The sequence below is a fragment of the Heterodontus francisci genome, chromosome 10 (genome assembly GCF_036365525.1).
Source record: "Heterodontus francisci isolate sHetFra1 chromosome 10, sHetFra1.hap1, whole genome shotgun sequence".
NCBI lineage: Eukaryota > Metazoa > Chordata > Chondrichthyes > Heterodontiformes > Heterodontidae > Heterodontus > Heterodontus francisci.
The window spans coordinates 44,218,914-44,246,562 of record NC_090380.1 but is presented as its reverse complement, the minus strand read 5'-3'; the positions used below and the strand labels follow the sequence as shown (position 1 = coordinate 44,246,562).

Genomic DNA, 27,649 nt, shown 5'->3' with positions numbered 1-27,649 from the left:
AACTTCTTTGTTGGCCATAGTCAGATCAGCTTTCCAGTTGGTTTTTTGTGCTTCAAAGGAATGTAAAATTGTTGTAAACCATGTATTAATTCTTTAAATGCTCACCATTGCCTGTCTACTGTCTTACCTTTTAATGTATTTTCCCAATCTACCACAGCCAACTTGCTCCTCATACCTTTGTAGTTTCCTTTGTTTAGATTTAAGACTCTAGTTTCGGATTGAACTACATCACTTTCAAACTTAATGTAAAATTCTATCATAGTTTAGTTTAGAGATACAGCACTGAAACAGGCCCTTCGGCCCACCGAGTCTGTGCCGACCATCAACCACCCATTTATATACTAATCCTACACTAATTCCATATTCCTACCACATCCCCACCTATCCCTATATTTCCCTACCACCTACCTGTACTAGGGACAATTTATAATGGCCAATTTACCTATCAACCCACAAGTCTTTGGCATGTGGGAGGAAACCGGAGCACCCGGAGGAAACCCACGCAGACACAGGGAGAACTTGCAAACTCCACACAGGTTACTCTTCCCGAGGGGCTCCTTTACAACGAGATTATTAATTAGCCCTTTCTCATTACACAATACCGGATCTAAAATAGCCTGTTCTCTAGTTGGTTGCTCAACGTACTGTTCTAGAAAAACATCTCCTATACGCTCCAGGAATTCATCCACCACAGCATTAGTGTTAATTAGATTTACCCAGTCTAAATGTAAATTGAAGTCCCCCATGATTACTGTATTATCCTTGTTGCATGCACCTCTAATTTCCTGAGTTGTACCATGCCCTACATTACTGCTAATGTTTGGTGGCCTGTAAACAACTTCTACCAATGTTTGCTGCCCCTTGTTGTTTCTTAGCTCTACCCAAACTGATTCTACATCTTGATCCTTCAATCTAAGATCTTGTCTCACTAATGTACTGATCTCATTCTTTATTAACAGTGCTACCTCACCTTTTCCTTTTCGCCTATCATTCCTAAACGTCGAATATCCTTGAACATTCAGTTCCCAGCCTTGGTCACCCTGCAGCCACGTCTCCATAATGGCAATTAGATCATACCTGCTTACTTCTATTTGTGTTGTCAATTCATCTACCTTGTTGCGAATGCTGCGTACATTCAGATAGAGTGCCTTTAGTTCTGTCTTTTTATTATTTTCTCAACCTCTAGCCTTATCTGCTGATGCACTCTTAGGTTTGTAAGCTCTGTCCCTTCCTGCCATACTCAGATTATCACTTCCCTTATTGCTACCTTGCTCTCTTGCCTCCTTCTCTCTCTTTAAATGATCGCATTATCAAACTGCTGGTTTCAGTGGCGTAATGACAGTGAACACTGACAGCAACTTCGGGAGTTCAGACAGGCGCAGAGTTGCTTGAAAATCCAGAAGATGCTGTCAGTGAGTCTACGCTCCTCTATAGGGTGTGCTGTAGGTGTTTCCATAGATTGCTATCTCCATTGCAATCACTCTAACGCTGTTAGTCTCACTGTAAAAACCCTCGAAAAAGTTATACCTTGTTGAATGAGGTGTAACTGAGTTTTTAATGGGCATACTAACTTCATAATTTCTGCTAAATACTCTCAGTGGTCCTGGAAAGCTGATTTTACATTTGTGGAAAGTCTGATTTGTCCACATGGAGTAAAAATTCCACATATTTTAAAAAACTTTTTTTCTTTTTTTAAAAGGTTTGTTAACTTTATTTTAGCTTCTATCTTAATGCAGGCATACATATATTTTTCTACCTGAAAATTTAATTTAAAAGTGAAGGATTTTAAGTGCTTTTAACTTCCTGGTTTGCTGTTTGTGAATACTTAAGTGTGATTGATTGCTTACCTGCTTTCTGATATCACTTGCAGCTGCACGTCAAGACATTCCCTTGATTTCGTGCCAGTTTTAAACTTCCGTTGGGAAAAGAGAAAATCCCACTACAGATTGTTAGATCTTTGTGGGCAGTTTTCTTGGCGGTCAGCACAAACAACATTGCTTCACCGCTGACCACAAAATTGAAGCCAATGTTATTAGATATGTCACCATCAATGGCTGAAATGCACTGTTAACACAGGGCTTATTTATGACTCAGAAGAAATAGTAGAACTTCAGTTCAAAATTCTACAATTTATTGAATGATTTTGCCACTTAAATGCTAATAAAGGGATAGTCGTGTAGTTTGTTGAATGAATACTCACCTTGAGATACAGTTGTTTTAAAGTAGTTACATTTACTAATTAGAAAGGAATTCTTGTTAGCAAGCTGCAGATGCCACCTAGTGGTTAAAAGATAAAAAGCTTTCAGTAACTGGTATCAGCAGGCCAGAAAAAAAGATCATTTATCGCCAACAGAGTTTTCACCTTTCTTCAGAGAAGGCATCCTCCACATGCTGCTGGAGTGAGCTGGCATTGGGTCAAAATTCTGGGGGAGAAACATCGCATAAAGGATAACTTCCTGTTTGACATTTGTGATGGCATGATACTGTGACTTCAGAAGAGATCCCCATGTGACCTCTATATGCTCTCAGGCAAATCAATTTTCCAGAGTTCTGGTGTGGTCAATTGTTCCTTACTATGTGGACTGCTTTATACCAATCTGCATTAAATTTCATCCGCCATTTTTCTGCCCAATTGCGTTGGCTTTGCAGCAGTTTCAGATATCGTTTTACATTCTTCACAATGGCGGGAGATCATGATCCTGTAGTCTGACCACCTCAGTCAATAAGCTTATTTCACGAACACACTCAAGGATGACCAAAGTGCAGAGCGCTGACATTACGTCTCATGGCATACATAAGTTGGTATTGAGCAAAATCATATTCTTCGGAAAGTCCATCAATGCTAAAAGGATGGATGTTTCAAATATGTGTCTGTTGTAGATACTGCCTCAAATTAGTTAGCATCGAATCTCATGCCACTTCTGTGGTAGAATTGACTCATATTGCCCAATATTTGCTTACATAATCGAGTAACCTGGGAGTGTAACTATATGTCCCCTTTGACATATGAACTGGATATTATGCTTTTTGTATGTGCTGTTCTGTGTACTTCTCCATCATTGATATAACTCATCTTCAAGTCATCACACAGAATAAAGAACATAACATGATTCCCCACATTGTTGAACAGCTCACTTGACTTAAACAGGAGGCCTTCTAAGCCTTTTTTTGTAGTGCGTGGGTGATTCATTTAAGTGTGATGGGCTGCCTTTTTTGTGTGGCCATGCTTGTGTCATAACTTGGAGTTATCGACTTTTGCGGCCTGCGTGGGAACTTTTGAGTTGCGCAGCTTAGAGGAGACATTGCTTCTAACTTTCCTCCAGTAATTCAAACCACTTTGTCATAACATAAGCCATCACCACATTTGTTTAACAAACCTAACTGCCCTTCCAGCCTTTCTGTCTCAAAAACCTCTCTTTCTGTATTCCTGTGTCCCTCTCAACTATCTTCCCAGACAGATAAAAAGGCTTTCAAACATATTGGTTGTAGGTGTTTTTTCAATTATTCAGACAAGTTAGTGAATTGTTTAGTTTATACCTTTCAGCGTGATGTCTAGTTTTTGTCTAAATGCCCTTTATTTTTTTTTAAAAAGGGACTATGCGCATTGCTTTTAAAAACCCAACATTAAAAATATCTCTCTTTCCAAATCTTTTTAGTGGATAAAATAGTAAAAAGAATCCTAAAACCTCATAATGAATCTTGCTGGGTTTATTTGAAGTAATAGGTGAATTGAAGTTTGATGTTGACTGTGCTGAAGACATTTCCATAGCATGTCATTAGAGCATCTTTAGAGGTGGCCATTTGAATTCTGATGTATGGTATCAGTTTAGAAAGCAAGACGAAACTTACATTTATATAACATCTTTCAAGTCCTCATGATACCCTAAAGTGCTTCACAGCCAATGAAATATTTTTTAAATGTAGTCACTATTAGGTAGGCAAATGTAGCTGCCAATTTGCACGCAACAATATGCTGAGAGAGTTTGAGGAGTTAGGTTCCAAATTAAAATGCAGAACCACAAAGGTAATAATTTCTCGATTGTTACCTCAGCTCCATGCGAATTGGCATAGGGTCAAGCAGATTAGAGAATTTAACCTGTGGCTCTAAGAGTGGTGTGGGAAGCAAGATTTAGATTCATGGAGCATTGACACCAGTACTGCGGAAAGAGGGAGATGTTCCGTTGGGACGGGCCCCATTTAAACCAGGTTGAGATCTGTGTCCTGGTGAATCATATCACTAGGACTGTGGATAGAGCTTTAAACTAAAAGGGGTGGGGGAGGCGTGGAGCGGGGGGCATGTGAAGGGAGATTTAGAAATCTAAAGAGAAAAGTTGAGGCAATAGAGCAGTGTAGTGATTTGGGTAAAGTCAAGCAGAATGGGACATGAATGGACAGAGTTTAATGTTAATAGTACATCAATGGATAAGGTGCATACAAAGAATAACAGTAAAAATAAAATTAAAGGCTCTTTATCTGAATGTGCGAAGCATTCACAATGAGACAGATGAACTGGCAGCACAAATAGAGATAAATGGTTTAGATCTAATCGCCATTGCAGAGACATGGTTATAAGATGACCAAGGTTTGGAAATAAATATTCAGGGTACACAACATTTCTAAAAGACAGACAGAATGGAGGAGGAGTAGCCCTGATGTTAAGGATGACATAAGGACAGTAGTGAGAAAGAATCTTGGCTCGGAAGATCAGGAAGTGGAATTAGCATTGGTGGAGATTAGGAATAAAAAGGGTCATAAAATGCTTGCGGGAGTAGTTTATAGGCCCCCTAACTGTAGTTATCCTTTTGGACAGAGTATTAAACAATAAATAATTGCAGCTTGTAACAAAGGCAATGTAATAATTATGGGGGATTTTTATCTTCATATAGACTGGACAAATCAAATTGGCAAAGATAGTCTGGAAGATGAATTTGTAGAATGCTTTCAGGACAGTTTCCTGGAATTATACTTTGTGGAACCAACTAGGAATAAAGCTATTTTAGCTCTGGTATTGTGCGATGAAGCAGGTTTAATTAGTAATCTCATAGTAAAAGATCCTCTGGGAAAATGTGATCATAATACAATTGAATTACATATTTAGTTTGAAAGCGACATATTCCAGTACTAAACACTAATCTTAAATTTAAACAAAGTCAATTACTTAGATTTGAGAGTAGACCTGGCTAAGGTTGATTGGATAAATAGACTAAAAGGTTTGGTGGTAAATAAACAGGTGGGATACATTTAAAGAAACAATTCAAAATGTTCAACAAAAATACATTCCATTAAAAAACAAAAACTCAACAAGAAAGATCCATCCATGGTTTACTAAGGAAGGTAAGGATAGTATTGAATTAAAAGAAGATGCTTATATTGTTGCAAAGAATAATAGTAAACCTAAGGATTGGGACTGTTTTAGAAACCAGCAAAGGGCGACCAAAAAGTTGATTTAAAAAAAGGAAAAAATAGAAATTGAGAGTAAACTAGTGAGGAGTATAAAAACAGATTGTAAGAGCTTTGTTACGACCAGGTGAGAAAGAGGTCTAGGGTTTCCTTTCAGCCTTCACCTGGTCTTACTGTAACAGGGTTTTATTTTTTAAATACACTGTGGTTTTAGCTACCCCTTGGTAAATCCTTGTTCACTGCTTTCCAATTACAAGGCAAAGAAATGAGCAGAAACAGGCTTTCTCAGGTTTAAAGAAGAAAGGTGAAATTTTATTAAACTTAAACTCTAATTCAGTTGGCACCAACAGATACATGACACACCCATTCCAGCATGCATATGCGATGCAGACATGCAAATAGAGACAGAAAAGAGCAGAAGAAAAATAAAATGGAAAGGTTTGAGGCAATATTGAAGAGTTTTTGTTATAGGTCTTCGAGCTCACTGTAGAGTCCTTGTTTGTAGGTGGATCTTGATTTTCATTGGGACCCTGTATTCATCTTAAACCTTGTTCACTGTAAGAGACTTTTCTCTCTTGGGGTTCATGTGTCTTCAGTCGGTTTTTGGTGTTCCGTGAGAAAGAGATGGGAGCAGATAGAGCAGGGGAGGAGGTCTGCTTCAGTCCAGGAGCAAAGAGCTTTCTGCCAGTTCAAATGCTGTCTCTCCAATTTAAAACTCTTAGTTCAAACTCTGCAACAGCCAGTTAGCCATGTGACTGGCTGGTCTGACCACGTTTGTTCGTGGATTGAATTGGAGCAGTGAGTAGCTCCTTTGTCTACAAGCACTGTTGATTAATATGCAAAAATGTCTTTCCAGCCAGGGGCCTGGCAACTCCTTGTAACAGGCCTTCACTTCTTCCCAGCAACAATTTTAAATTTAATGTCCATGTGGCAAAATTAACATGCCTCATTCTTGCCGGGTGGGGGCCTGCATGATAGCTTTTATAAGTATGTAGAAAGGAGGAGAGTAGCTGAAGTACTACTTGGAGACAGGAGAAACTATCATGGGGGATGAGAAAATGTCAGATGTTGAACAAATATTTTGTGTCTGTTTTCACAGAAAAAGATACAAATCATATATCAGAAATAAAGGGTAACCAAGGGCCTAATATCAGAGGAAATTAAGGTAATTAATATCAATGGAGAAAAAACATTGCAGAAAATTCAGAGACTAAAAGCCAACAAATCCCCAGGACCTGATGGCCTACATCTTCGGTTCTAAAAGAGATAGCTGCAGAGACAGTGGAAGTACTGATATTGATTTTCCAAAATTTCCTAGATTTTAGAACAGTCCCAGAGGATTGGAAGTTAGTAAATGTAACACCGCCAGTCAAGAAACGAGGGATTGAGAAAACAGTGAACTACAGACTAGTTAGCCTAACATCAGTTGTTGGCAAAATGCTGGAATCAATTACTAAGAAAGTCTTATCAATGCACTTGGAATATCATTGTGTGATCAGATAAAGTCAACATGGTTTTACAAAAGGGAGATTGTGTTTGACAAATTTATTAGAGTTTTTTGAGGATGTAACTAGGAGGGAACCAGTAGATGTAGTATATTTGGATTTCCAAAAGTCATTTGATAAGGTGCCACACACTTGTGGAAGAATCTAGAACTCGGGGTCATTGTTTTAAAATAAGAGGTCGCCCATTTAAGACAGAGACGAGGAGAATTTTTTTCTTTGAGGGTCGTGAGGCTTTGGAATTCTCTTCCTCAAAAGGAAGCAGAGTCATTGAATATTTTTAAGGCAGAGGTAGATAGATTCTTGATAAGCAAGGGTGTGAAAGGTTATTGGGGGTAGTTGGGAATGTGGAGTTAAGGTTACAATCCGCTGAGCCATGATCTTATTGAATGGCGGAGCAGGCCCGGGGGGGCCGAGATGCCTGTTCCTGCTCCTAATTCATGTGTTTGTATGAAAGTGAGGAGGGTTGGTAAAAGAACGAAAGGCAAGGTCTGTGATACAGTGGAAAGATTAAATGACAAAAGGGTTGGTGGTGCAAGGCCAAATGGAGTGGTAATGGGGCTCGTAAAGAAACAAAAGATGTGTCCAGACAAGGTGTAAATGGAAGAAGGATGAACAGCTGTTGCCTGAAATAATGAAAGAGAAAAAACAAGATGGTAAACCCAAAACCTGAAAAGAAAGAGGAAATAAAATGGGGGCAGAGTTTACAGTCTGAAATTGTTGAACTCGGTGTTGAGTTCGGAAGGCTGCTAATCATCATAAGAGAAAAAATTTGCAGGTCAACAGGGAAAAGGCAGGGTAGCGTAATTAGATGAGTTGCTGTTGCAGAGAGCGGACACAGACACGATGGGCCTAATGGCGGCCTCCTGTGCTGTAATCATTCTAAAAGGCTAATTCACAAGATAAGGGCTCATGGTGTTGGGGGTAATATATTAGCATGGATAGAGGATTGATTAACGGACAGGAAGCACACAGTAGGGATAAATGGGACATTTTCAAGTTAGCAGGCTGTAGCTAGTGGAATGCCACAAGGATCAGTGCTGAGGCCTCAAGCTACTTCCAATCTATATTAATGACTTAGACGAAGAGACCGAGAGCAATGTATTTAAGTTTACTGACGATACAAAGCCAGGTGGAAATGGAAGGTGTGAGGAGGACATAAAGAGATATAGACAAGTCAAGTGAATGGGCAACAAGGTGGCAGATGGAGTATAATGTGTGGAAGTGTGAGGTTATTCACTTTGGTAGTAAGAATTAAAAAATTAGCCTATTCCTTAAGTTCTAGGTTTTAGATTAGAGATACAGCACTGAAACAGGCCCTTTGGCCCACCGAGTCTGTGCCGAACATCAACCACCCATTTATACTAATCCTACACTAATCCCATATTCCTACCAAACATCCCCACCTGTCCCTATATTTCCCTACCACCTACCTATACTAGTGACAATTTATAATGGCCAATTTACCTATCAACCTGCAAGTCTTTTGGCTTGTGGGAGGAAACCGGAGCACCCGGAGGAAACCCACGCAGACACAGGGAGAACTTGCAAACTCCACACAGGCAGTACCCGGAATCGAACCCGGGTCCCTGGAGCTGTGAGGCTGCAGTGCTAACCACTGCGCCGCCCTTACTGTTGGAACTTACCTGTCCTTATTTGATTAGTACTTTGGAAACGTTTACTTGCACCTGAACATGCAGGTGGGACTTCAACTTAATATCTCTTCTGAAAGGATAACATCTCCAAAAATGCACACACCCTCCATACTGCACTGAAGTGTCAGCCTAGAGTATGTGCTTAAGCCCTGGAGTGAAGCTTGAACTCTCAAACCTCTAACTCTGAGATAGGAATACTACCTACCAAGGCAAGCTGACACTTGCTATCTACCATTGGCATGCACAACAAGGCACAATTAGATAAAAGTGCTTGAGGGGATATGAAGCCCTTCTATACAATCTGTAATTCTGGCACTAGGGTGGAGCCCATTGGAATCAGGGAACTCCTCTAAGTATCTATAAGTTACTGAATTGAGACAGTAAAGTTGGTCTGGCTGCATGCAAACTAAAAATAACATAGATCTTTCTCTATATTACAGGAACTGTGGATGTATTTCAGACATTTAATATTTGACAGGCTATGAGTATTTAACACATCATTTAAAGCTATTAATGCACATCTTGATTAAAGATCCAACAGTGAAAATAAAAATTACAAACTTAAAAACAGAGAATTACGTAACTATAGTAAACTGCCAAAATAGTAAATTTTTGAAATAAAATTTATTTTTGTTTCCTTTTGAGCTGCAAGTATATGGAATCCTTCTCCTGACATTGGCAAAAAACAAAATCTAAGACTCCAGGACAGGTCTTGCCTTGTTTCAAATATAACAGCTGAAAGAGGTCACATGGGGGACTTCACCGATATGCCAATGTCACATCATCACAAACCTCTTCAAGGGGAAATTGCTTCTCATGTAATTTTTTTGTTGTCCCAGGAAGGTAACTTGGTGCTGGTCACTTCAGCACTGGGTGGATGATGCAGTACTTTAGGCAGACTACATTAATTTTGCACAGCTACCAATACAGTTTTAAAGACTGACTGAATTTAGCCAGTATCTTTTTTCAAACTGTTACACAGAATTACGAATGGCATTATAATTTTTAAAATTTGAAAGCAAGGTTTTCTCCATTGTCCTCTCCATGTCTTTCTGTTCCAAAGGCATGTGCCAACTATGACCAAGTTAATGGATGATGTGCTGTTAAACCTTCCCCTATGCCACACTAAGCTCACTGCTAAGAAATGTGTCAGAAGATCCAAAATCAAGCTTTGTTGTGATTTGATTTTCCCACCCCTCTGAATAAGCAACTGGCTTTCACTCAGTGTTTCCTCACAGTGACATATTTGATACCTGGAGGCCAGTGAAGTAGCAGACTGTGGGCACAAACTTACATTCCACCACTTTGATATTCAGGTTGTGCTGCTTGATTCACAGTAGATGTCTTTTTAATATTTTCTGTTAAATTCTCTTCAATTCTTTTTGGAAAATTTTTGTTTAAGTAATTGTCACTGGTACTATTTAGACTGTCTCTGATTTGTCACACTGCTTGTATGACATCAATATTGGATGAGTGGAAATTTGCTTCAACAAAATATTGGGAAGACTAAAGCCATTGTCTTTGGTCCCCACCACAAATTCCATTCCTCTGTCTACCATTTCCATCCCTGGAAACTGTCTGAAACTGAACAAGCTCGTAAACAACCTGTGTTATGTATGACCCCAAGATTAGTTTGTGCCTACATGTCTGCACCATCACCCGGATGGCCTACTTCCATCTCCTTAATATTGCCCAACTCTGACCCTGCTGCTGAAACCCTCATCCCCGCCTGTGTCACCTCTAGACTTGACTATGCCAATGCTGTTCTGGCCAGTTGCCCGTCTTCCACCTTATATATACTTGTACTCAAGCAAAACTCTACTGTCTGTATCTTAGTCGCTCCAAATCTCACTAACCCATCACCCCCCAAGCTTGCAGATCTTTACTGGCTCTCCATCCAACAATGCCTAAATTTTATAATCCTCATCCTTGTTTTCAAATTTTTTTTTTTATTCATTCATGAGATGTAGGCGTTACTGGCCAGGCCAGCATTTATTGCCCATCCCTAATTGCCCTTGAGAAGGTGGTGGTGAGCTGCCTTCTTGAACTGCTGCAGTCCATTTGGGGTAGATATACCCACAGTGCTGTTAGGAAGGGAGTTCCAAGATTTTGACCCAGCGACAGTGAAGGAACGGTGATATAGTTCCAGGTCAGGATGGTGTGTGACTTGGAGGGGAACTTGCAGGTGGTGGTGTTCCCATGTATTTGCTGCCCTTGTCCTTCTAGTTGGTAGAGGTTGCGGGTTTGGAAGGTGCTGTTTAAGGAGCCTTGGTGCATTGCTGCAGTGCATCTTGTAGATGGTACACACTGCTGCCACTGTGCGTCGGTGGTGGAGGGCGTGAATGTTTGTAGATGGGGTGCCAATCAGGTGGGCTGCTTTGTCCTGGATGGTGTCGAGCTTCTTGAGTGTTGTTGGAGCTGCACCCATCCAGGCAAGTGGAGAGTATTCCATCACACTCCTGACTTGTGCCTTGTAGATGGTGGACAGGCTTTGGGGAGTCAGGAGATGAGTTACTCACCTCAGGATTCCTAGCCTCTGACCTGCTCTTGTAGCCACAGTATTTATATAGTTACTCCAGTTCAGTTTCTGGTCAATGGTAGCTCCTAGGATGTTGATAGTGGGGGATTCAGCGATGGTAATGCTGTTGAATGTCAAGGGGAGATGGTTAGATTCTCTCTTGTTGGAGATGGTCATTGCCTGGCACGTGTGTGGCGTGAATGTTACTTGCCACTTATCAGCCCAAGCTTGGATATTGTCCAGGTCTTGCTGCATTTCTACACGGACTGCTTCAGTATCTGAGGAGTCACGAATGGTGCTGAACATTGTGCAATCATCAGCGAACATCCCCACTTCTGACCTTATGATTGAAGGAAGGTCATTGATGAAGCACCTGAAGATGGTTGGACCTAGGACACTACCCTAAGGAACTCCTGCAGTGATGTCCTGGAGCTCAGATGATTGACCTGCAACAACCACAACCATCTTCCTTTGCGCTAGGTATGACTCCAGCCAGCGAAGGGTTTTTCCCCTGATTCCCATTTGACCTCAGTTTTGCTAGGGCTCCTTGATGCCATACTCTGTCAAATGCTGCCTTGATGTCAAGGGCAGTCACTCTCACCTCACCTCTTGAGTTCAGCTCTTTTGTCCATGTTTGAACCAAGGCTGCAATGAGCTCAGGAGCTGAGTGGCCCTGGTGGAACCCAAACTGAGCGTCACTGAGCAGGTTATTGCTATGCAAGTGCTGCTTGATGGCACTGTTGATGACACCTTCCATCACTTTACTGATGATTGAGAGTAGGCTGATGGGGCGGTAATTGGCCGGGTTGGACTTGTCCTGCTTTTTGTGTACAGGACATACCTGGGCAATTTTCCACATTGCAGGGTAGATGCCAGTGTTGTAGCTGTACTGGAACAGCTTGGCTAGGGGTGCGGCAAGTTCTGGAGCACAGGTCTTCAGTACTATTGCCCGAATATTGTCAGGGCCCATAGCATTTGCAGTATCCAAGGCCTTCAGTCGTTTCTTGATATCACGCGGAGTGAATCGAATTGGCTGAAGTCTGGCATCTGTGATGCTGAGGACTTCAGGAGGAGGCCGAGATGGATCATCAACTCAGCACTTCTGGCTGAAGATTGTTGCAAATGCTTCAGCCTTATCTTTCACACTGATGTGCTGGGCTCCCCCATCATTGAGGATGGGGATATTTGTGGAGCCACCTCCTCCAGTTAGTTGTTTAATTGTCCACCACCATTCACGGCTGGATGTGGCAGGACTGCAGAGCTTAGATCTGATCCGTTGGTTATGGGATCACTTAGCTCTGTCTATCGCATGCTGCTTACACAGTTGGGCATACAGGTAGTCCTGGTTTGTAGCTTCACCAGGTTGACACCTCATTTTGAGGTATGCCTGGTGCTGCTCCTGGCATGCCCTCCTGCACTCTTCATTGAACCAGGGTTGGTCTCCTGTCTTGATAGTAATGGTAGAGTGGGGGATATGCCGGGCCTTGAGGTTACAGATTGTGGTTGAGTACGATTCTGCTGCTGCTGATGACCCACAGCACCTTATGGATGCCCAGTTTTGCATTGCTAGATATGTTCGAAATCTATCCCATTTAGCAAGGTGATAGCGCCACACAACACGATGGATGGTATCTTCAACTTGAAGACTGGACTTCGTCTCCACAGGGCTGTGTGGTGGTCACTCCTACCAATACTGTCATGGACAGAAGCATCTGCGGTAGGCAGATTGGTGAAGATGAGGTCAAGTATGTTTTTCCCTTGTGTTGGTTCCCCCACCACCTGCTGCAGACCCAGTCTTGCAGCTGTGTCCTTTAGGACTGCCAGCTCGGTCAGTAGTGGTGCTACCGAGCCACTCTTGGTGATGGACGTTGAAGTCCCCCACCCAGAGTACATTTTGTGCCCTTGCCACCCTCAGTGCTTCCTCCAAGTGGTGTTCAACGTGGAGAAGTACTGAGTCATGAGCTGAGGGAGGACGGTAGGTGGTAATCAGTAGGTGATTACCTTGCCCATGTTTGACCTGATGCCATGAGACTTCATGGGGTCCGGAGTCGATGTTGAGGACTCCCAGGGCAACTCCTTCCCTACTGTGGACCACTGTGCCACCACCTTTGGTGGGTCTGTCCTGCCGGTGGGACAGGTCATACCCGGGGATAGTGATGGCAATGTCTGGGACATTGTCTGTCAGGTATGATTCCATGAGTATGACTATGTCAGGCTGTTGCTTGACTAGTCTGTGGGACAGCTCTCCCAACTTTGGCACAAGCCCCCAGATGTTAGTAAGGAGGACTTTGCAGGGTCGACAGGGCTGGGTTTGCCATTGTTGTTTCCGGTGCCTAGGTTGATGCCGGGTGGTCCGTCCGGTTTCATCCCTCCATGGTCTTGCCCCTCCCTACCTCTGTATCCACTTCCAGTCTAGAAGCCTTCAAGATCTCTGAGCTCCTCCAATGCTGGCCCCTTGTGTATCCCTGATTTTAATCACTGCACTATTGGTGGGCATGCTGTCAGCTACAAGACCCTAAGCCAAGCCTCAGGACAAAATTTACAGTCATTTGGACATGTGTGAATTATTAAGACAAGCCATCACAGATTTCTTAAAGACAAATAGTGTTTAACTAACTTGATTGAGTTTATTTATGAACTAACAGAGAGGGTTGATAAGGGTAATACAGTTTATGTGGTGTATATGGAGTTCCAGAGTGTTTTTTTTTATTTAGAGATACAGCACTGAAACAGGCCCTTGGGCCCACCAAGTCTGTGCCGACCATCAACCACCCATTTATACTAATCCTACACTAATCCCATATTCCTACCACATTCCCACCTGTCCCGATATTTCCCTACCACCTACCTATACTAGGGGCAATTTATAATGGCCAATTTACCTACCAACCTGCAAGTCTTTTTTGGCTTTGGGAGGAAACCGGAGCACCCGGAGAAAACCCACGCAGACACAGGGAGAACTTGCAAACTCCACACAGGTAGTACCCAGAATTGAACCCGGGTCGCTGGAGCTGTGAGGCTGCGGTGCTAACCACTGCGTCTGTGCCTCCCATGTAGTGGTGGATGGTTGTTTTTCGGACGGGAGGAAGGTATAAAGTGGGGTTCCCCAGCATTTGGTACTAGGACCACTGCTTTACTTGATATATGTTAATGACCTAGACTTGGGTGTACAGGGCACAATTTCAAAATTTGCAAATGACACAAAACTTGAAAGTATTGTAAACTGTGAGGAGGTTAGTGATAGACTTCAAGGAGAAATATATGGGCGGGTGGACACGTGTCAGATGAAATTTAATGAAGAAAAGTGTGAAGTGATATATTTTGGTAGGAAGAACAAGGAAAGGCAATATGAAATAATTCTAAAAGGAATGCAGAAACAGAGACCAGGGGATATATGTGCACAAATTATTTACAGTGGCAGCGCAGGTTGAAAAATTGGCATAAGGGATCCTGGGCTTTCTAAATAGAGGTTTAGAGTACAAAAGCAAGGAAGTTTATAAAACACTGGTTTGACCTCAACTGGAGTATTGTGTCCAATTTTGGGTGCCACACTTTTGGAAGGATGTGAAGAGAGGGTGCAGAAACTGTTTGAGTATGGTTCTGAGGTTAGGAACTTCAGTTATTTGGATAGATTACAGAAGCTGGGGGTGTTCTCCTTAGAGAAGAGAAGGTTGAGAGGAGATTTGATTGAGGTGTTCAAAATCATGCAGGGTGTAGACAGAGTAGATCGGGAGAAATCGTTCCCATTGGCAGAAGGGTCGAGAACCAGAGAACACCAATTTAAGGTGATTGGCCAAAGAACCAATGATGACATGAGGAATAACATTTCGATGTAGCAAGTGTTTAGGATCTGAAATGCACTGCCTGAGAGTGGTGGAGGCAGGTTCAGTCATGCCTTTCAAAAGGGAGTTGGCTCAGCACCTGAAGAGAAAAGGTTTGCAGGGCTACGGGGAAAGGGTTGGGGAGTGGGACTTGCTGAGTTACTGTTGCAGAGAGCTGCCAGACACGATGGGTAGAATGGCCTCCTTCTGTGCTGTAGCCATTCTATGATTCTATTCATTTTATGACTGAGTTCTTGAATTCCCTCCCTAAAGCTCTCTGCCTCTCTACCTCCTTTTGTAAGATGTTTCTACCTCTTTGATCACGTTTTTGGTCATCTGTCCTGATTGCTCTTTCAGTGGTTTGTTGGCAATTTTTAAAAAATTGATATTGCTGTTAAGTACCGTGGGACATTTTACTATGTTAAAGATGCTATATAAATGTAAGTTGTTATAATTGGCTTAGTGGAGTTGATGGTCTTGATGTGAAAAAATCGAATGATCAGAGATTAGAAGAACTAGTTATTAAAGCACCCTGAGTTTTTGATAGTACCTCTGCTAATTTTTAATTCAGTGGCCTATAGTTGTTGGGTTCAGCAACTCCATCTAGCTGGTTTCCCTGGAATGCTGTCAGCACCCTCCCCTGGAACAAGAACATTTAAAACATCAACTGAAGTAGAAAAAAAGGTTGAAGTTAGTCTATTATTTATAAATGTAATTTTTTAAATGGGTGCTGTTGTTGGTGTTTGCTTTTCAATATTGTGACATGTACTTTGAAATAGTTGCACTTTATGTCAGTGTATTGCATTGCATAAAGAAATTGCCGAAGCATGTTTCAGTATTCATGTGCTAGAAGTCTTTTTATATTGACTTAACAGTTAAAAAGCAAGAATTTGAGTGTAGATTATTACTGCCCTTTCCTTCAGAGAGAAAAGAGCCTGACCATGAGTATTCATCAACAAACACGTGAAAGTGACAACTGGGTTAATGATTTCCTCGTGCCTTCGTGGGTCTGTTTACCAGATGATCAACCCATTTTGGTTGTAGTACATCCAGGGAACTCAGCACAGGAAATTCTTGAAGTGGCCTGTAAGGTATGTCCAAGATTAATTCTCCCTATACTTTCAACAAGTAACTATTAGTAGAATTGATTACAGACGCAGCTACTTTGAAATGTAGTTGTCAGCTAAATAAGGAATCCCACAGAAACTTAAAACAATGATTCCATGATGAAAATACTTTATTGAAATGATGGCATATTGTAAAAGCTTGATCAAATTAAATATTTTTGCTCAGCAAATCCTTTACTTAATTGTTTAATTTTGATTTCTTCCTCTGTCGCTGAAATTATTACTCTTTTCAATGCTTTTAAAGCTTTTGCATTACTTTTTAAAAAAACTTTTTTTTTGCCTTCACAAGACACACACACCAACTTAATATCTGAATAGTCATGGTCTTTGGTGTCCATTTCCCCACCCTGGTACAATGGCTATTTGATTGCATCTGGGTATAATTTTGCCAATGATGTATGTTATTACTATGTAGTGGTTCAAAACACAAAAAAAATTAAAAGATATTAGTCTAATATAGAAATATGAATTTTATTAGCATTAACAGAGGAACATTTGCCTGTATTGCATTGAATGTATTAAATGTTAAAATAAATAGAAACAGAAAGTCTGCACAAAAAAACTAGCAGTAAAGTCTGGAAGTAACTGTTGTTCACTACGTCACTATTTCTTCACAAGTGCAGTATGAAACAGAGGGTGCAGTCAAAAAAGCGTAATATCATTTCTTAATGGTTTTCTTTCCCACAGTATTTCATGTTTCTACTGCTGTTTTAATTTTTTTCTGCAAATTAAAAATTCTGAATTAATTAAAAACCTATCATCAAGGAGACTTTCACTTATGGAATGATCTAAGAAGATGCAAACTTTTCTATTTCAATCAGTTACCTCCATTTTAAGCCAATTGTTACATTTATTATTATATAGTCAATAGTAAATTTAAAGCACTTTTATTCATTTAATTTAATCAAATGCATTTTTATTTATAGAGATTTACTGTTTTCAGTAATTCGTGGTCTTTTTGTAACTTCAGCACATAGAGTAATCCATTGTAAAACAGATTATGATCAATGTATGCCAAGGTATGCTGAGGATAACCAAATAATTTTTCCTTCGGTTTTGCACATGGTAACTGATGCAGGGGGATTGATCCCCAAATGTCATTTGCCTTCTTGCCAAGTAACTATTGCTCATGCATGAATCTAGACAGGGAGCGTCACCATGTTATTTGGCCATGAGGCATCTTTTAAAAAAAATTATCTGTTCATGGGATGTGGGCAATACGGGTAAGGCTGCATTTATTGACCATTCCTTATTGCCCTGAGAAGATGGTTTGGGCTTCTTGAACTGCTGTGGTCATTGTGGTATTTGTGCTCCCATGATGATGTGATGTAGGGAATTCCAGAATTTTGACTCGGCAGCACTGAAAGAACAGCAATACCTGTCCAATTTAGGTGTGTGACTTGGAGGGAAACTTGGAGTTTTTGGTGTTGCATGATATTGCTGTTCTTGTCCTTCTTGGTGATTGAAGTCACATAGTTTGGAGTGCTATTGGTGCTTAGTTTTTTTTTTATTTGCTCATGGGATGGCTAGGCCAGCATTTATTGTCCATCCCTAATTGCCCTTGAGAAGGTGATGGTGAGCTGCCTTCTTGAACCGCTGCAGTCCTTTGGGTGTGGGTGCACCAACAGTGCTGTTAGGAAGGGAGTTCCAGGACTTTGACCCAGCAACAGTGAAGGAACAGCGATATAGTTTCAAGTCAGGATGGTGTGTAGCTTGGAGGGGAACTTGCAGGTAGTGGTGTTCCCATAAGTTACTGCAGCCATAGTGAGTTGGGGTGGATATTGAGTCCAGTGACAAGGGTGTTGATCAAGCAAACTGCTCTGTCCTGAATGTGTTGAAATTGTGTTGTTCAAGTTGCACTCATTCGGGAAAGTGGTGACTATAGACCCCTTAACATTATTGTCACTGAGATAACCAACCTGGCAAAGACCAGGGATCAAAATGGGACTTTAATGATCCAGTGCCACAGTATGCAATGAACTGGAAAATCTTTTAAAACACAACTTAATTTCTCGAGATGTACAAAAATGTTAAAAATAAAGATTCTGCAATGCTTTTCAGTGTGCTGTATTAATTGCATAAAAAGTAGGTGCGCAAGTGGACACCTTTTTTGTTCATATAAATAGATACACAAATGAATATATTGCAAATAGCTAATGGTCCCAGTAGTGATTTTGAGGACTAACTAATGGGTTAATTCAATATTTCTACAACTCCATCAATGTTCTAGTTCTGTGCACCCAATGCCTTGATGTCAATAAGTGACAACATAAGAACTATTGCACAATAAAAAAAATAGTGTCTTGCTCTTTTTTTGCATTGAAATTAAATGAATCATTAGTATAACAACAATAAAAATTTGTTTTAGCTTATCTCTAAACAAACTTTTACGGTATATTTTGTTAATCTTTTCAGTCTAATATCAAGGCTGACAGAATAATTTAAAAAAATACAATTTGATAAATTTAATCCATAGTTTTTATGTTTATCTGTAACTGACGTTATTCAAATAAAAGGAACAACTGAAAGCTTATATTTGCTAACTTTCCAGGACTAATTGCAGAGTCGAGGTAGAAGTGAGATGTTTGTTTTAAGGTGAGGCACATTGGGATGGAAAGAAGGACAGACACACATGAGGGACAGAAAGTGGCATAAATATACAGAGAACCTTTGTGAGGCATTAATGGATACATAAATAGTGATACACACAAAATACACACAGGGATATTTATGTAGAGATTGAGAGAAGAGAACCATAATCAACAAGCATGGGTTGACTTTGTTTATGTATAGCCATAGATGAATTTGTTGCTTGAGCGAAACTGCCCTTGAGGACGTACTTGCACAACATGAACATAAAATGATTATCCTTCAAATTGTCAAGATCGTGCTGTAATAAAATTCGGTGTGCCCACCCCTACAATTGTTCTTTTCCATTGTAATTTTTCCCCTATTTTATCCTCCTATTTTATATTTGTGTTTATATGACTATAATTCAAATAATTCTGTTAATTTTGTTCCTTAACATGTTTATAATTTTGCTGATAGATTTTTGAAATAGACTTGTGATATATGAAAGTATAAGTGCGAGAGTATGCAAGATTTTCAGACTTTGAATTATATTTAATATAAGAGTTCTTGTAATGAAATCAAAGGTAAAGATGCAATGTTATTGCCTCACCATTTCGTGCAATTTTAAAGGAAGTGAAATCATGCTTGCATTACAAGCACCTCTCCCTATAATGCACTCTTTTCAAGAGCTGTATTGCAACTCTTACAGTAGAGGCGGTGTTGCCAAGGGGTAGTTTATCAGTCAGAATGCCATAAACACAGCACTTTTTAATCATTCAGTGAGATCTTTGAGTGTTATTTTTGCAGTTTTTCTAAATATCACCAGACAACACTGTCTTCTGAGTCAAAACAATTTAGGTTAAGTTTAAGTATGCCCTGACATGGTCTAAATCACCATCTGCCATGCATCTATTTATGTATACATGTTTTGTCATTTATGGCTACATTCATTAAATATACAAATGTGAATATAGTTTGTTATGAATTGTTCTGATGCTTTCTTCTGCATTATAACTTCTTGTTACCTGTGTTTTCTCTCCTGTCTCCTGCATCAGCTCATGCACATTTACCTTTTTGTTTGATCTGCATCTTCTCACTTCAAATCACAATGTGAGTTAAGAACCGGAAGAGTTCTGGTACAGTAGTATGATTCAGATATTAAGTAATCAAGCATTTCATTACAGACTTTTAAGAACTAGGCAATCTTAATTTAAAGTACAGTTTTATATTGTTTGGGGAAAATGTTTGGGTGGTTTCCAAATTTTGTTGTTTAGATGGACAATTGATGTCACTGAAGTGAGTGCATAAGTTTTGAGTCTTTTCACTTATTTCATCAACTTTCATATATTCTTGAGCAATTTTAAAAGCCTGCAATGAAATTTAGGATGCTGAATAGTTAGTTCCGGTAGATGTACTAAAACATTTTTGCCAAATATTTTTCATATTATTGTGCTTAATTATTTGACCCTTTAACCATTTATGGCATATCCTTAGTAGGTCACTTCGTAAATGTAACTCCTCTTTAAAGTTATATACATAAATTATAATGTAATGTTCCTGTTAATTACACAGTGTGTAAAGATATGCTTCAATTATTTTTCCAACATAGTGCTGCTTACTTTTTTTATCAACTGTATTGTTATTTACATTAAAAGTGTGTCCTCTTGCCACCCAAGAAGGAGAGAAGTTCTCAGTTTCAGTTTAATTTTTTTTAAAAATACAATAAAACCTTCTAAATAACCTTGTTTTATTTTGCAAAAAAAGTCCTTAAAAGCATCATTATAATTAGGTTACAAAATCTTAAGATATCGTTTAGGGAAAGTTCTATCACACAAAATGGTCTAAAGTAATGTTCAGAGAATTCTATACTATAGTAATAATATAAGGCAAATTGGTGCTGATTGGATTGCTGGACTTGGTATCCAGCATTGCTATGTCATTTTGGAATGCCTGCTGAGCACTGCAAAATGAGCACAGAAAAGAGTAATGGTTATAGATATCCATCTATGTGGTATGAGTGTTGGAATATTAAAAGAAAACACAATTTAGTTCATTCTCCATCCTATTGTGATATAGGATGAATTTTCGCATGCTTTTAAGAGTCTTTTGATTAAGTATTTGTTTAATGGGAATGCAATTGTGACCATTTTAACTAAATGTGATATAGGAGATGCTCAAAGTTTAGTTAACTGTATTAAATGTTTATAGTATTGCACATTCTTTTTGGCCTTGCTGTGCTTTGCTATCGATTTTGAGGCGGATTCCGAAGTACTTTCTATTGGGGAATCAAAATTAACTGGTTACGTGCCAGGAACAAACAATAGTATCCCTGAGATTGAATAAAACCAAAATGGTGGTCCTTGTGGATGGGAGGAACATTATTTTGTTTCTTAATATTTGTATTTACATTTGAATATTTGATTCAAATAAAGGAACTGAGTTCTTTATTAATTTCACAAACTACCAGCTAAATGCTTCTCTTCAGTTTCATTTTATCAGCATCTTTAGGAGAGAAGATTAGCAAAAGATAAGAAATAACTTTAATTTCTGAGTCATAGTTGATTGGCTTGATGACCATGGAAGCTTAATTTCCCAAATCATAGAAACTAGCTCTTATCCTTTTGTTTATAGCGGGTACTAGTTCTCAGATTTCTATGAATTTAATGAGTTTGCATGATGCATTTGTACCTATCTTTGTAGCAATCATTGATTGCCAGCACTCCCTTCGAGCTCTTCATGATGTACCATCATATGATCCAGCATGCTTTGAATGAAATTTGATTCAAATGCCAAACTTATTTTTCTGAAAGAGTATGTAATGCAACATGGCATCATAAACTTCTTTGAAAATAAATCTTTAAATTGTATGCAAATAACCATACTATTTTAGAAATAAATTATCATGCCATTGTTTAACCATCTCTCTCACATGCCTGAGAATTTTAGCTTAAAAAATACGCACAAGGAACAAATCCATCCTCTAATTTTCAAGGGTGTGAAGAATAACAGTGAAATCTTAATCAACCTAAGTTTGTTTAGCCTATTTGATATTAGCATTCTAATGCTTAATTATCGTCTGGTTCTCAAATCAAAATACAGTAGAGATGCACAGTTATGGTTGATAAGGGAATAAAGACGGTACAGATGAGATTCATGATGTTGTCAGGACTGGAAAAGTTTAGCTGTACAGAAAGATTGGGGTTGATTTCTTTGGAGCAGAGGAGACTGAGGGGAGGTTTAATTGAAGTGTATGAAATTAGGATGGGCCTAGATAGAGTGGATAGGAAAAACCTATTTCCCTGAGCATTGAGCTCTGTAACCAGAGGGCATAGACTTAACGTAATTGATAGAAGGATTAGTGAGAAGAATTTTTTTCATCCAGTGTGTGGTCGGGGTCTGGAACTCTGCCCAAAAGGGTAGTAGAGGTAGAAACCCTCATTGCATTTAAAAGGTACTTGGGGATATGCACTTGAAGTGCTGTGACTAACTAGTCTTTGGACCAAGAGCTGGAAAGTGGATTAGGCTGGATAGCTCATTTTTGGCCAGCACAGACGCAATGGAGTGAATGGCCTCCTTCTGTGTTGTAAATATCTATAAGATATGGGATATTTTCTACTTGTGCTATTATTCTCACGCTTCTGTGTATTACTTAAAGTCCATACAGCAAAGGAGTTTGAAAGCAGTAACTACATTACCAATTCAGCAAAGTATTGAACCACTGATATTCTACAGAACCTGTTATGGAGCTAAGTAATTTCAAGTCTTTTTCCTGTGGTATATTACATTAAATTATGTTTTTAAAAACGGAATATCAGTAATTATATTTCTATTAATTGGACCAAGGTAGGGATTTTTTTCGCATCTATATCTATCCATTCCTGGTGTTTTTATATTTTGTAGGTACAACATTTGGAGCCAGGTGGTCACTATGTGCGTTTGAAGTTTATAGTGGACAACCATATTCAATATTATATACCAAAGCAAGAGGATATTCATGAACTGGTAGGCAGTCTGAATGTCAGTTTACACAACTGAAGAATGGTTATTGGCAACTTACGAATATGTGCAGAGGACAGTGGGGTATCTCCTGACAACATAGAATACAAATTTTGAATTGTGCAAATGTTACATTAACAAAAGTTTAAGTTTTTATGTCATTTATTAAATTGTATAAATATTAAGAAACCAAGGAAAATCTGCTTGCCTCATTATTATTTACTATATTTATTTTCTTAATTTTTTTGTGCACGTACCCCACAAAAATGTCACTCTGTGAAAAGCAAAGACCTTTATAAGACAACATTGTGTGCTATGTCACCTGTCTGTCATGTTGCCTCTGTATTGTTTTTCAAGTCCTTAAGACAGTGTTCAGAGTCAAATGGTACAGGAGAAAACAAGCAGAAAGAAGAATAAAGTGCTGGAGATACTCAGCAGGTCTGGCAACATCTATAGAGAGAGAAGCAGAGTTAATGTTTCAGGTCCGTGACCTTTCATCAGAACTGGCAAAAGTTAGAAATGTGATATGTTTTAAGTAAATAAAGCAGGGATGGGGGAAAAGAGAACAAAGGGAAGGTGTGTAATAGGACAGAGGGCTGGAGAGATTAACTGAAAAGGAGGTCATGGGGCAAAGGCAAAGAGAGTGTGTTAATGGTGTGATGAAAGACAAAGCATTAGTGCAGTGAGTGTTAATGACAGAATAATGAACAGCCCTAGCCAAAAGCACAAACATGAAAAACCAGTAGGCAAGCACATGGTAAAAAAACAAAAAAAAAGATGGAATAAGAAAATTAAAATTAAAAAGGGCCAGTCATGCTCTGAAATTATTGAACTTGATATTCATCCAGTAGGCTGTAGCGTGCCCAATCAAGAAATGAGGTGCTGTTTTTCGAGCTTGTCGTGACGTTCACTGGAACACTGCAGCAGGCCCAGGCCAGAGATGTGAGCATGAGAGGACGGGGTGTGTTGTAATGGCAAGCGACCGGAAGCTTCCTCCCCCCGTCTCTCATGCCCATATCTCTGTCCTGGGCCTGCTACAGTGTTCCAGTGAACCTCAACGCAAGCTCGAGGAACAGTACCTCATTTTCTGATTGGGCACGCTACAGCCTACTGGACTGAACATTGAGTTCAATAATTTCAGAGCATGACTGATCCTTTTTTATTTTTATTTTATTCCTTTTTTTTGTTTTTTACCATGTGCCTGCCTGCTGGTTTTTTCATGTTTGTACTTTTGGCTAGGGCTGCTCATTATTCTGTCATTAACACTCCCTCTACACTAATGCTTTGTCTTTCACCAGACCGTTATCACGCTCTGTTTGTCTTTGCCCCATGACCTCCTTGTCAGTTAATTGCTCCGGCCCTCTGTCCTATCACATACCTTCCCTTTTGTTCTCTTTTCCCCCACCCTGGCTTTATTTGCTTAAAACCGATCACATTTCTAACCTTTGCTAGTTCTGATGAAAGGTTACTGACCTGAAACATTGACTCTGCTTCTATCTTCACAAATGCTGTCAGACCTGCTGAGTATTTCCAGCACTTTCTGTTTTTATTTCAGATTTCCAGCATCCACAGTATTTTGCTTTTATTTAAGTAGAAAGAAGATGTGGTTGCAGAATAATCTCAAAGAATGTGCAGAATATAGGCTAACCATGCTGCTATACTGCTGTTTTTGCATTGATGCAAAGCAATTGTTACATTTTTGGGCCTCTTTTATCCTTGCTCTGGATTTTCCATCTTTCATATTTTAGAATGCTCTCTTTGCTGCTTATGACCTCAAGCTTGCTTTCACTGGTCCTGATATCAAATACTTTCTCATAGACACCCAGGATAACAAACTGAGAACCCTTCTTGCCATTACTTTGACTGATAGATTTATCCTATGTATCTGCCTCATCATTGAAAGCAGCAGAGTTACACTAACAGAGACCTCGTTTAAGCACCAAAACAAATGAATTAAAAAATTAAAATAAACATTAAAATGTTCACATTTTTGGTTTGTGTTTGATAATTTTAATTACATTCATAATTAAAGACTTTGGAACCAAAAATCCACATAGGGAGCCGTCCCTATAAAGAAGATATGCGTGATCCCTCCATCCCATATGAAAAAATCCTCAATATTCAGGGTCTGGGCCATGACCTTCAGCCTGGTCCCTCAGATGGTTCTCACCTCAGCCACTTGAGCTGCCATTGCGCCTGCTTTGACATACAACATGCTGATCCTGACCTAATCCACTATTAGTCCAGGCATGTGGGAACTCCCAGTGTAGGTATTTCATGACCCCTCTTACTGCACTGGCTTTGTAAGGGATGGGTGGAGGCTTTTTGCTGACCAGGCCCATAGAACCCGAAATCAGGACACAGCATATCTGGTTGCTGGCTTAATTTCAGGCCTTTCTGGTGCACTCCAACTGGAGTGAGTTTTCTGACAGCTTTGACCTTTTTGCACTACGAGGCTGTGGTGGAGTGTAAAATGCTATCACTTTGTTGTGCTGGAGTTGAAACAATATTACTGGGAGGTATACATTGTGCCACACGCAGATGGGTGCAAACAGTTGAAAAATGTTCAGTTCCCTTTTACCACCATAACAAAGTGTAGAGAAGTTTTTAAAATGAACACTGAGAAATGCACAGCATACAATGTTAATAAATAACTAATAAGTTATTAACAGATGACACCCCTGCAGCAGAAGATTTTTTTCTTCTGCATGGATTCTACTGGAATTTTTCTTGCCTGGAAGCACTGCAATGTTGTGAAACTATGGAATGTGTTTGTTCTCAGTTACTTTTATGTTTAGCTTTTACATTTTGTGAGGTGGCCATCAATAAATTATATTGGCATCTATTATGTATAAATCTCCAAGCAACAATCCAGCTGAGGATGGTTTAAAAAAAATAAATTTAGATACCATTGTCTTGATAGTACTACCTTTGGGAGATACTATAATGATGTTGGTGCACGCAATCCATCAGCAAATGTGGGCCATAAAGTACAATGTATAAACTATAACACTGGAAATTCATATTCATTACAAATGCATTTTGATAAATATTTTAATTGTTAGTTATTTCTAAGCAGTTTGCATTGTCTTTCACTGTGATTTTTCCTCCCCATTTTGAAATTAACAAAAGTTTTTTTTTTTCAGTTGTACCAAGAAATTGAAATTTGCCCTAAAATTACTCATCGTGTTCAGTTTGACAAGTCTGATACTTCTGTTAGTTATGGTAAGGATTTGTGCTAAATACTAAAAACATAAACAAATGTATATGCAGATTTTTGCAAATACTTCTATAAGTCAATTGTGGCTTTATTTTTGCTTTATTTGGATATCCCCAAAACCCTGACTTAAAAGAAAATGTGTAATTTTCATAACTTTTGTGCAACTGGTCCATATCGTAAAAATAAAGACCAGTCTTGAAGCTAGCCTGAGACTGATTGATTTGACTTGGAGATAATGCCATTGTATAATTAGTCTACTCACAATTTGAAATTCCTTAATTTAAATTAACTATACATTGAAATTGTGCAAAAACTCCTCCTGACTACTTGTTTAAAATGCTTAATTTTAGTGATTGGTCAGTTTGATTTTTTTTAAAGCAAAAATTGACTTTGAGCTCCCAAATTTCCCTCCCCAAGCTTTGCCCAGTTACTGGCTAGCCAGATTATTCTTCTGCAAAGGCAGGCAGGCAGTCAATATGCTGCCAGACCTCAGCCAATGCTGATAGGAGTTACTTGCTTTGAGGTGCTCGGCACCAGTTTGGAAATAACTTTGCTTTTTTTCCTTCACCATGGGCTGAGATTCAATCTCTGTAGTCGGGATCAAGCTTATGTCCCTAATGTTCCAGTATCTACTATGTCCCTTACCTATCACAGCTTAACTTAAGCATGAGAATTAAGTATCCATAGTGTTAATTAGTAATATAATTAGTTACAATAACATCATTGTACTCTTTGATAGAATACTAGTCTATCCTCAAAGTGAACAGACACTGGACACCTTCAGCTATCCCATCCAAATGGCCATTAATTTATGTGTGGGCCTTGACTTTTTTTCATTTGTTCATGGAATGTGGACATTACTGGCAAGGCCAGCATTTATTGCCCATCTCTCACTACCCTTGAGAAGGCATTGGTGAGCTGCTTCTTGAGCAGCTGCAGTCCATGTGGTGTAGGTATTCCCACAGTGCTGTTAGGTAGATATTTCTGTGATTTTGACCTTGCTCCGATGAAGGAACGGTGATGTATTAATAGTTCAAGATGGTGTGTGACTTGGAGAGGAAATTGCAGGTGGTGGTGTTCCCATGTGCCTGTTGCTCTTCTTCTAGGTGGTAGAGGTTGCGGGTTTGGAAGGTGCCATCAAAGGTGCCTTGGCGAGTTGCTGCAGTGTATCTTGTAAATCGCACTCACTACTGCCACGGTGTGTCTGTGGTGGGTGGGGTGCCAATCAAATGGGCTGCTTTGTCCTGGGGCGGGGGGGTGGGGTGGGGTGTTGAGCTTCTTGAGTCTTGTTGGAGCTGCACTCATCCAGGCAAGTGGGGAGTATTCCATCACATTCCTGACTTGTACCTTGTAGATGATGGAAAGGCTTTGGGGAGTCTGGAGGTGAGTTATTCGCTGCAGAATTCCTGCTGTTGTAGCCACAGTATTTATATGGCTGGTCCAGTTAAGTTTCTGGAATTGGTAACTCCCAGGCTATTGATCGTGGGGGATTCAGCTATGGTAATGCCACTAAATGCCAAGGGGAGGTGGTTAGACTCTGTCTTATTGGAGATGATCATTGCTTGTTGCGAATGTTACTTGCCACCTACCAGCACAAACCGGAATATTGTCCAGGTCTTGCTGCATGCAGGCACGGACTGCTTCAGTATCTGCGGAGCTATTATCTATTAACATCCCCATTTCTGACCTTATGATGGGAGAAAGATCATTGATGAAGCGGGTGAAGACAGTTGAGGCTAGAACACTGCCCTCAGGAACTCCTGCAGTGATGTCCTGGGGCTGAGATGATGACCTCCAACAACGAAATCATCTTCCTGTGTGCTAGGTATGACTCCAACC

The 27,649-nt window shown here is 39.7% G+C and overlaps 1 protein-coding gene across 4 annotated transcripts in view; it reads left to right on the top strand.

The window, feature by feature from the left end:
* LOC137374430 (rho guanine nucleotide exchange factor TIAM1-like) overlaps positions 1-27,649 on the top strand; it is a 428,220-nt gene that overhangs the window by 201,515 nt on the left and 199,056 nt on the right. For 3 of the 4 annotated variants that reach the window (XM_068040529.1, XM_068040531.1, XM_068040527.1), the window contains 3 exons: positions 15,820-15,987; positions 22,495-22,596; positions 25,737-25,815. In XM_068040529.1, coding sequence (XP_067896630.1) covers positions 15,820-15,987; positions 22,495-22,596; positions 25,737-25,815 — 349 coding nt within the window. The remainder of the gene's footprint in view (positions 1-15,819; positions 15,988-22,494; positions 22,597-25,736; positions 25,816-27,649) is intronic. The other variant, XM_068040530.1, reaches the window with a different exon arrangement.